We start from the raw sequence: 11,214 nt of genomic DNA on the forward strand, positions 1-11,214 counted from the left end.
TTGATTAGCAAGTAACTGAAAACCTTCTTCAGTGGCTAAAACAAATGCAGATGTATTTTTTTCCACATAGCCAGACATTCAGAGGAAAATGGTGGCTGGCACTGGACCTACAGCTTGATGAGGTCTCAGCTGACATCTCTGTAATTCTCTTGGTCACAAGATGGCTGCCTTAGCTCCAGGTATCACGTCCATATTCAAGGCAGGAAGAAGGGGAAGGGGCAGCATCAGCTATGTCAGATCCTTCTTATCAGGGAAGATTTTTTTTTTTTTTCCAGAGGATGTTTTACATTGCAGGGCAGCAGAGCATGGCGGACAAGAGCACAGGCCCTGGAGTCAGATCACTAAAGTCTGGATTCCGGCTCCACCACCTTCTAGTTAAACATTGGGAAGTCACTAACCCTCTCTGGCCTCAGTTTTCTCATCTGTAAAATGGGCATGATGTTAATAGTAACCTACCTCATGGGATTGTTTTTGGGGATTGAGATAATGTAAAACCCATAGGATAGTGCTTGGCACATACTAAGTGCCCAATAAATGTTAGATATTATTTAACATTTCTTAAATAACATTGTAATATTAATTAACATTGTAATTAGCTCCCTAACTACAAGGGATCTGAGGACAGCAAGCATTTAGCATTTATAACCCCCAAAATAAAGACATACACAAAAGAAGATAGCTGGGAATGAGACCGGGCATGGTGGCTCACACCTGTAATCCCAGTACTTTGGGAGGCCAAGGCAGGCAGATCACCTGAGGTCAGGAGTTTGAGACCAGCCTGGACAACATGGTGAAACCCCATCTCTACTAAGAAAATACAAAAAAAAAAGCTGGGGCCGGGCGCGGTGGCTCATGCCTGTAATGCCAGCACTTTGGGAGGCCGAGGCAGGTGGATCACGAGGTCAGGAGATCGAGACCATCCTGGCTAACACGGTGAAACCCCATCTCGACTAAAAATACAAAAAAAAAAAATTAGCCAGTCGTGGTGGCTGGCGCTTGTAGTCCCAGCTACTCAGGAGGCTGAGGCAGGAGAATGGCGTGAACCTGGTAGGCGGAGCTTGCAGTGAGCCGAGATGGCACCACTGCACTACAGCCCAGGCGACAGAGCGAGACTCTGTCTCAAAAAAAAAAAAAAAAAAAAAAAAAAAAAATTAGCTGGGCATGGTGGTGCGTGCCTGTAATCCCAGCTACTTGGGAGGCTGAGGCAGAAAAATCGCTTGAACCTGGGAGGTGGAGGTTGCAGTGAGCTGAGATCGTGCCACTGCACTCCAGCCTGGGCATCTGAGCAAGACTCGGTCTCAAAAAAAAAAAAAAAGAGAGAAAAAAAAAGAAGAGGATAGGTGGGAATGAAGTTTAGATTAAGCAAACTTAAGAAGGACTACGTTCTGTACTTGGGTACCTTCTAGTCAAATTTTAAGACCAAGCTTGGGCATCATCACCTCCAGGAAGCCATCCTGGATTCCTCCCGCCAACTGACACTGGTTTAAGTGTCCTGTTTCTATGCTTCCGGTCTGTATTTCTGTTTTCAAATGTATACCAGGGAATTTAATGATCTATTTACTGGTCTGTCTCCTGCACAGCTGGGGTCCCCCCATCCTGGATTCCCGGGTCTGGGTGCTGCTGGGCTCCCGGTAGCCCCCACTGCTTGTTAAGTAAAATCAAGTCTTTCCTGAGACTTGCCTTGGCATCATGGGGGTGTGGGAGTCACACCATGGTCCCCACTCCCAGGCGACAAAGTCTGGTGGAGAAAAGGACAACTCTTGGGCCAGTCTGAGGTAGCTGCAGCCAAGGGCTCTCCAGCGAGGGATCCAGAGGCTGGGCTGGGGGAACCCCTACAGAACAGGACATTCCCAGGAGCAGGCCAGGCCAGAGGCCCCTATCATCAGGGTCTGATCCCGCTAGCATGTCCCTCCCTGGACACTGGGTCCCTCTCATCTCTGGCCGCCCCTGTCATCAGGGTCCGATCCCGTTGGCATGTCCCTCCCTGGACACTGGGTCCCTCTCATCTCTGGCTCCTCTTGGCCTCTTGTCAGCCTCAGGAGAACTCTCTTCTCCTGGATCAGGCATTGCCGGTTGTCCCAACTCCTTCCTGTCTCTGGGCCTCAGTTTCCCCACCTGTCTAATGCAATGAAAGCATATCCAGCTCTGACCACTGTCATTCTGTGTGGAAACCATTGCCTTCTTCAAACGTATGTCTCCTGAGGATGATGCTGGGGTCTCTTCCTCTTCCTCTACCCTCACCATGCCCAGCACAGGACTAGACACAGGGGCTCGCTCACTAAACAATTCTCAAAGCAGAGAGCCCCTGCCAACAGCAGCCGTGGGGTCTGTGCTGTGGAGTGGGGGTGGGGGGAGTCCCTGCTAGGGAGCCCCTTCCCCAGGGGTGGTTGTCCCTGAGCTTTGGCCATCCTCCTGTGGCCTGGTCTCTCTGGCCTGGGGGACGCTGCTCTTGGGGAGACCCTGTCTTCCACCTGCTGCTGGGGGGCCGTGAGGACTTCTCAGGACCCTCGGTGGAGGTAGGATCGGAGAAGCGAGTGATTTCGTCAGGGTCTCACCTGTTCGCAGCTTGTGAGATGGAGTGGGGAAGGTGTCTGATGTGTCCTTAATTCCCATCCCCTCCGGCTTCACGCAGGACTCCCCGGGCTCTCCACCGCAGCCCCCTGCCTCCCATTAATGCCCCAGCAGGCTCCTTCCTTGGCTGTCTCTCCGGGCCTCCGTTTCCCCAACTGTCTAATGCAGGGTGGGGGAAACTGGCTGAGTGGGGTCTCTCTTTGGTTCCATAGTGTGGAAAGGGGCAGCACCAGAGAGCTGGGAAGCAACAGAGGCCGCGCAAATCAAGGATCCAGGCGGCCCCAGGAGAAGGAAGTTTATTGCTGTTGCAGGGACTCGCTGCCGCCGCTCCCAGCAACAAATCACAGCTGCGTTTTCTGGAGGAGCAGAGAACAGTGTGAGAGACTCAGGGCTGTGCCACCTTCTGGGGCGGTACAGGGCTCTGCCCGGAGGGTGGGTCCATGGGAGCGTGGTCAGCAGGCCCCGGCCTTCACATGCCAGCCTTGTCCCTGTCCAAGGGGTCTGAGGCCCTCAGCATTTCAGGCCACTGTGCAAATGGGTCTTGGAACACACTCTGTCCCCAGCAGGGAAGCCCCCAGCCCAGGGTGACCCTCTGTTCCCCTACTCTCAAGATGATAAATGGCCATCCACACCATCCCTCTCCTCTGCTGGGCCATACCCTCAGGGGGTCAGTTTTTGGGGGAGACTGGTGTGGGGCCTGGATGGGGACATAAGTGCTTGATGAAGGCAGTGGATGGATGGATGGAGGAGTCGATGACTGTTTCCTTATTGGCACCCAACTCAAGGCCTGCTACTGGAAGCACTCAACCAATATTTCTTGAATGAGAGAGTGAATGTGTGAAGAAGTGCATGAATGAATCACTGTATGAATCACTGAATGAGCAAATGAATGAGTGACTACATGGATGAATGAGTGAATAAATGCATGCATGAATGAATGAATACATGAATGAGTGAATGAATAAGTGAATAAATGAATGAATAAATGCATGCATGAATGAATAAATGCATGAATGAATGAATAAATACATGAATGAGTGAATGAATAAGTGAATGAATGAATGAATAGATGTATGAATGAGTGAATGAGTGAGGGGATGGGTGAGTGAGGGGGAGGGGCTGACAGGTGCAGGGACAGCTGTGGAGGCAGCACCCACCTCGTTGATCCAGTCGATGTAGGCAGACACCCGGGTGTAGACTACCGGCTTCTTGCGGGTGTTGCAGCCCTGCCGGGAGCCAAAGCTGACGATGCCAAACACCTCCCAGGAGCCGTTCTCCAACTGGCAGTTCAGTGGGCCACCGGAGTCCCCCTGCACCAGACCAGGAGGGCATCAGCCACCAGGCACCCCCAGAGGGAGGCTTGGGAAGCAGGGCTGGGTTGGGGTGGGGGACGTGGGTTGGCTTCTCAGCCTTAGTTAGTGGACAGTTTTGGCCTCAGCCTGCCCATGGTGAGGGAGGCAGAGGAAGTGTGGTTTGGGGCTGCCTTGGCCTTATTCTGGGAGGCCCTGGGGTGTCAGACTAGTTCTTGGTTTGCTGTGTGATCTTGGGATGATATTAATCCTCTTCGTGCCTCAGTTTCCCTAGCTGTTCAGGTCTCCTTATCTAAGACTCTGTGAGCTACTCAGAGCAGTGAGGATGCTGGCAGCTGTGCTAGAGGCCTGGGAAGGTGAGGAAGGAGGGTGAGAATGGGGAGAGGGTTGTGTGTTTGAAAACAGGACATCCCTGATTGTCTTAGATGTTTTATGGTTCTGGTCTCCCTGGACTGGTGGAGCAAATGGCATGGAGGAACATGTGTAGAGACTTCAGTGAAACCTCTTCTGTGTCCTTTAAACTCATTTAGTCCTAACCCTGTGAAGTGGTTACTGTGACTCCATTTTACAGATGGAAAAACTGAGGTCAGAGGTTCAACGGCCTTCCCAAGGTTACGCAGCTCATAAATGGTGGGACTGGGGCTTGAACTCAGATACTCATGCTTAATGCTCATGCTCTCACCACAGTGATGGGGGGTGATGGGCTTACCCTGCGCCTGCTGGGCCCAGCCAGGGCTCGCTCAGTCTACTCCCAGGAGAAGGGTTTGGTCCATCGCACCCCCCTTTGCCCATGTCCACTTGGCCACTTGGAGTAGGGACAAGGTGCAGAACCTAGCCACTCACATTGCAGGCTGAGATGACGCCATCGCCCCCAGCGCACACCATGGTTTTCTTCACACTGAAGCCCCACCAGTCGATCCTGGAGCACGTGGCGTGATCCACCACGGGCTGCAGGCCCTGCTGCAGCTCATCAGCAATGGGGCCATTAGCTGGGGAAAGAGTGAGCAGTGACCAGGGAGGCAGCCGGGAAGCCCATCCAGCCCCTCCCCAGGCCTTCAGGGAGCAGAGGCCTGGGACAGGACCCAGGGGAGCGCCGGCTGAGACGCTGTGCCAACCACACACCTGCCCTTCATCAAGAGGCAAGCCAAGGTCCCAGAGGGTTGGGAGCAGGCTGCCGGCAGAAGGAAGCTACAGCGTTGAGTTGTCTTTAAATTGGATTCTGGGGGTTTAATTGTCAATCATTTCCTGTGGGTCTCTGTCTTTGCTGTCACCCATTAAAAAGCCTTTCTCACCCCCAAGATTTTCTATTTCTCTTTCCTTCTTTTTTTTTGTTTTTTGATACAAGGTCTCACTCTGTTGCTCAGGCTGGAGTGCAGTGGCAAGATCATAGCTCACTGCAGCCTCAAACCCCTGGGCTCAAGTGATCCTCTTGCCTCAGCCTCCTGAGTAGCTTGGGACTATAGGTACACACCACCATACACAGCTATTTAAAAATTTTTTTTGTAGAGGCAGGGTCTCACTATGTTGCCCAGGCTGGTCTTGAACTCCTGGCCTCAAGTGATCTTTCCTCCTCAGCTTCCTAAAATGTTGGGATTACAGGTGTGAGCCGCCACACCTGGCTTCTCCCCCAGGATTTTCTAAATAGTGATCTGCATTTTCTTCTAAATCTCCGATAGTTTCATGATTTGCATTTAACTTTTAATTCAGCTGGGACCTATTTGGGCATATGGTATACCATAGATGTCATCCCCTACCCCTAATGGTTTATTTTAGTTTATTTATGCGACACTTACTATGTGCCAAGTGCTGTTCTGAGCACTTGACAAATTCTAATTCGTCTAAACCTTACCACATCTCTCAGAGACCCTTGTTAGAGTGTCTGTCACATGGTATGTGCTTAGTAAATATTAGCTGTTATTGTTACAAAGTTTACAATGACGTGAAAATGTGAAGGCAAAAAGGCAAAGTGGTAGGCAAATGTGGGTGGCATGCTGCTTCCTTCAGGAAGGCTCTCGGGATTTGCCAGGGACAATACTCACTCCAGAGGCGGCCCCAGCCAGTGACGTAGCAGGGGTAGTCCTTGGGGAGCAGGGAGTCCTTCTCCGGCAGGCAGGCCACCTGGATGGTGTCACTCAGCTCCACGTGCTCTGCAAGCTTGATGAGGGCAATGTCGTTGCTGGAATCCAAAGTGGAGAGGGTGAGTGGGCAGGACGGCCCTGGCCCCACAAGCCCAGGCTAAGGGGCTCGGGCTGTGAGTTGGGAGTCAGGCCCACGGTGCTCAGGGGTCCTTCACAAGCATCCTGACTGCCAGCTTCTTCTTGGCCTTTGGGGATATCAGGACAAACGATTCACCATCTAACATGATCACCCGCACTGTTGACATAGCTTCTTCTCACATGTCATCACCTCGGAAAAGGGTTAACAGAGGGAGGCGAGGGTGGGAGTGTTGGAAACCACTGCTGGCGGTGCGTCCATTGAAACAGAGGCCATAGCAAGTTGAGAACTCTAATGCCAAAAGACAGCACTCGCGGATGCCAGTTTTAATATTTTCATGTTACAAGAATAAAAGCTGGCCAGCCCAGTCAGACCTGGTTTGATTCCTAGTTCTGCCACAAAGTGGGCTGTGTGGCCCGGGACACAGTTCTTAACCTCTCTGAGCCTTGGTTCCTTGTCCAGGGCTGTTGTGAGGATAACATAACAGATGGCATATAAAGTGTCTATTGCAATGTGGGCATACAGTAGGCACTCAATAAAGGTGAGCGCTGGCCCAGCCTCTGGAGAGACACTGTGGGGGGCCTTCCTTGTGGACTTTCCTGGGAGTCTTGGCCAATGAGGGGGATATGAGGGGGTATTTGTCTCCGCTTAGCATTTTGCCATTTTGTGTAAGACAGTCATTCGCTGGCTTTCCAGGGTGAGGATGGGGTGTCAGGTATGGCGTGCGACAGGCTCTGTGGCTCCGTCTTGGGGAACCCTCCTTCCACACTGCCCCCAGTGGCTGTGGGATGGGCAGTCTGTCACTCACCGCAACAGGAGGGCGTTCCATTTCTTGTGGACGTAGATGGTGTCCACACCCACAAACAGGGATCCTTCTTCGTCTTCCACCTCCAGGTTGTTCTTTCCCACGCCCACACGGTAGGTCCGGGTGTTGCTGGGCAGAGGAAGGGGACCAGGTCAGGGTGGCCCCCTGGTCTTCCCAGCCAGTGGGATAGAGAGGGAGCTCGGGGCTTTAGTGGGACTCATTTTGGGGGAAGAGAGTGTCCTCATTGTCCTTTCCCAGGGTGAGGGGAAGGGCCTGGGACTTGGGATCAAGGGACTTGGGTTCATGCTGTGACTTTGCTGCTCCTGGCTGTGTAGCCTCGTGCCTCAGTTCCCTCATCTGTAACGGGGAGGAAATGCTGGAACTTACTCCCAGGGTGGCTATGAGAATAAACTCATCCAAGCTTCCACCGCTCTTGCCTGCACAGTTACGGCATCCATCTATCTCTCACTTGTACGCTGGCCTACTCCTGTCTATTCTGAACCCAGCAGTGTGGGTTTAAAAATATCTCCAGCCAGGTGCGTTGGCTCACGCCTGTAATCCCAGCACATTGGGAAAGCCGAGACGGGAGGATTGCTTGAGGCCAGGAGTTTGAGACCAGCCTGGGCCACATGGCAAATCCCCATCTCTACAAAAAATAGAAAACTTATGGTGAGGTTTGGGCTTCTAAGTTAAAAAACAAACAAACAAACAAACAACAACAAAAAAAAACACAAGAAGAAAAATTAGCTGGGAATGCGTGGTGGCTTGTGCTTATAGACCCAGCTACTTGGGAGGCTAAGGTGGGAGGATCGCTTGAGCTGAGGAGGTCAAGACTACAGTGAGCCATGATGGTGCCACTAAATAAGACTCTGTCTCTACCAAAAAAAAAAAGTGTATATGAAATATATAAAATGAAATATGTTGCAATATATATTTTTTATAAAATATATTAAAAATATTTTATGGAATATATAAAACTATGTCAGCCCACAACTCTCGTTTGCTCAGAAACCCTTCCAATAGCTCCATCTTACTCAAGGTCAAAGCCAAGGTCCTGACACTGACCTGCACTTATTTCCTCTCTAGCTCACCTCCCACTCTCCTCTAGCACACGCTGCCCCTGCCACACCGGCTTCCGCGTTATTTCTCAACCATACTGACAGGTCTCTTCTCCAAGGCTTTGCATGGCTGTTCCCTCCAGCTGGAACACCCTTCTCCTAGATCCATGATTTCCTCCGTCCCTTCCTTCAGGCCTTTGCCCAAATAACCCCCTTTTAGCTCTCCAAAATGTCCCAAATATTTGCCAAATATCTCCCTTTCAGCTCTTCCCCTGGCCATCCCTTTTAAAATTGAACCCCTCATTCTATTTGTCCTTTTCTGACCTTATTTTTATTTTTTATTTTTTTGAGATGGAGTCTCACTCTGTTGCCCAGGCTAGAGTGCAGTGGCACCATCTCGGCTCACTGCAAACTCTGCCTCCCGGGTTCAAGTGATTCTCCTACCTCAGCCTCCCGAGTAGCTGGGATTACAGGTGCCCACCACCACGCCTGCCTAATTTTTGTATTTTCAGTAGAGATGGGGTTTCACTATGTTGGCCAGGCTGGTCTCGAACTCCTGACCTCAGGTGATCTGCCTGCGTCGGCCTCCCAGAGTGCTATGATTACAGGCGTGAGCCACTGCTCCTGGCCAATACCTTATTATTATTATTATTATTATTTTAAATCACCTGAGATGTTATATATTTGTTTAATTGTCCGCCGCTCTGCCTTCCACAAAAATATAAGCTTCCCGAGAGCACAGACTTTGTCTTCACTGCTGGTTCCTGGCACATAATAGATGCACAATAAATACTTGACTGACTAAATGCACAACTGAGTTACTGGGTGTGAGTAGCTTATGTAGCCCAGTGCCTGGAGTGTGGAGAAGCTGCTCAGAAAAAGCAGAGTATCAGGCTCCCGCCCCCGGGTGATGGCCAGGTCTCAGGGTATCATCCCCGCACACCTGATGCAGTGGGCGGCGGTGAGGACGAAGTTGCTGGCAATCAAGGTCCCGCCGCACGTATGCCACCACGTGTCGTTCTTGAGGTACTGGAGGGAGATCTGCAGGCGGGTGAGGAGGGCTGTGTGTCAGCCTGTGGGTCCCTGGGACCCTCACCCCACCACCCTCTCTATCTCTACCTCCCAGCCCCACACAGGCTTACCTGCCAGGGCCAGCTGTGGGGCCGGGCACTCTCTCCTCCCACCACACGGGCGGATAGGTTGGGCGGGAAGCTGGGCACTCCACAGCTGGAGGCTGGGGAGACAGGAGGCCAGAAGAGCCGGTGAGTAGGGCTGGTAGCCCACGGGGAAAGGGGTGGGAGGGTGAGCAGGTGGAAGAAACACAGGTTTGGGGCTGGGCAGACATGGGGTTGATATTTTACTGTGTCACGGGGGGAAGCCACCCAGGTCTCTAGGCCTTGTTTTCCCTTTCTGTGAAACATGAAGAATCACACTAACGCGGTGAGTTTGTCCTGAGAACTGAATTAGACAACACATAGAAAAGAAAGCATTTGGCCGGGCACGGTGGCTCACACCTGTAATCCCAGCACTTTGGGAGGCCAAGGCGGGCGGATCGCTTGAGATCAGGAGTTTGAGACCAGCCTGGCCAACATGGCGAAACCCTGTCTCTACTAAAAATACAAAAATTAGCCGGGTGTGGTGGTGCATGCCTGTAATCCCAGCACTTTGGGAGGCCAAGGCGGGTGGATCGCTTGAGATCAGGAGTTTGAGACCAGCCTGGCCAACATGACAAAACCCTGTCTCTACTAAAAATACAAAAATTAGCCAGGCGTGGTGGTGCATGCCTGTAATCCCAGCCACTCGGGAGGCTGAGGCAGGAGAATCGCTTGAGCCCGGGAGACAGAGGTTGCAGTGAGCCGAGATCGTGCCATTGCACTCCAGCCTGGGTGACAAGAGCAAAACTCCATCTCAAAACAGCAACAACAACAACAACAAAACAAAACAAAACTGTGGCTGGCATGTGTGCGAGTGCCTGGTACACCTGTGTTCTTCTATCTCTTTTTAGGCCCCTGCATCATGGTGTGTGTGTGAGAGAGAGCATTAAATCCACTGTTATAGCTGGGAAGCTGTGTTGAGCGGTCAACAACACGTGCTGTTCCGCGAGACAGACATGGACTCAAATTCTGCCTCTTCCGCTAACCTGCCATGTGATATCAGGCAAGATACTAAGTCTCACTGAACCTCAATGTCCTCTTCTGTAAAATGGGGCTATTAATAGACTCTACCTCTTTTTCTTTTTCTCTTATTTTTATTTATTTATTTATTTTTTTTGAGACGGAGTTTCACTCTTGTTGCCCAGGCTGGAGTTCCATAGCGGGATCTCGGCTCACTGCAAACTCCTCCTCCTGGGTTCAAGCGATTCTCCTGCCTCAGCCTCCTGAGTAGCTGGGATTACAGGCGCCCGCCACCATGTCTGGCTAATTTTTGTATTTTTAGTAGAAACGGGGTTTCATCGTGTTGGCCAGGCTGGTCTCGAACTCCTGATCTCAAGTGATCCACCCACCTCGGCTTCCCAAAGTGCTGGGATTACAGGCGTGAGCCACCATGCCTGGCAATAGACCCTACCTCTTAAGGTTGTTTTGAGGATTAAATTGGCTCCTACATGTAAGGGGCCTAGCATAGCGTCTGGCACATAGTAAACACACAGGAAACAGGAGCTGTGATTATTAATGTTGTTGTTGTTAGCTGGAAGGACTCTTCATTAAGTGCTCTCCTTTGCCAAAAAAGTCAGTGAGATTTGGAGAGGTGAAATGACTTTTCCAGGTCCTGCAGAGAAGAAGTGGCATTTAAGCTAAGTCCCTGGGCTCCTAATCTGGGAAAATACCACCAAAATGATAGAATGGAGAATCCTCAAGGGAAAGAGAATGCTGGGAAAGGCAGGCCCCGATGGTCCCTGGGGTGATCCCAGGATGAGGCATCTCGTGTCCCTCCCCATTGCGTGGTGCTTTCCACGCCTCATTTCTAACTGGGGACAGGTCAGATCATCTTCCCTGTTTTGCAGATGTGGAAACAGAGTTGGCAGGCAGGCTGTGGCTTGTCTGACACACAGCTGGTTGGTAGCATCTAAACCCACAGGGGACCCCAAAGTGTCTTACCTGGAGAGCAGAGGCCCCCCCAACTCCCCATCCCGTCCTTGCCCTGGAGGCCAGCCCGAGCTCACAGCCTGCTAGCTGCAGCCCCACCCCACCGCTTACCACAGGCCAAGAGCGCAGCGAGGACAGTGATGCCCAACATGGTTAGGTGCTCAGGACTGGCT

General features: G+C 51.6%; 1 protein-coding gene across 1 annotated transcript; it reads right to left on the reverse strand.

Annotated features, from left to right (window-relative positions):
* Positions 1-246: 246 nt before the first annotated feature.
* CTRC (chymotrypsin C) lies at positions 247-11,214 on the reverse strand. Its single transcript, XM_002811451.4, has 8 exons — positions 11,153-11,214; positions 9,101-9,192; positions 8,902-8,999; positions 6,904-7,029; positions 5,921-6,057; positions 4,725-4,870; positions 3,729-3,881; positions 247-2,927 (listed from the first exon to the last, which is right to left on the reverse strand). The coding sequence occupies exons 1-8, from the start codon at positions 11,190-11,192 to the stop codon at positions 2,913-2,915; spliced, it is 807 nt and encodes a 268-aa protein (XP_002811497.1). The 5' UTR covers positions 11,193-11,214; the 3' UTR covers positions 247-2,912.

This window comes from Pongo abelii, chromosome 1 (assembly GCF_028885655.2).
Source record: "Pongo abelii isolate AG06213 chromosome 1, NHGRI_mPonAbe1-v2.0_pri, whole genome shotgun sequence".
Lineage (NCBI taxonomy): Eukaryota > Metazoa > Chordata > Mammalia > Primates > Hominidae > Pongo > Pongo abelii.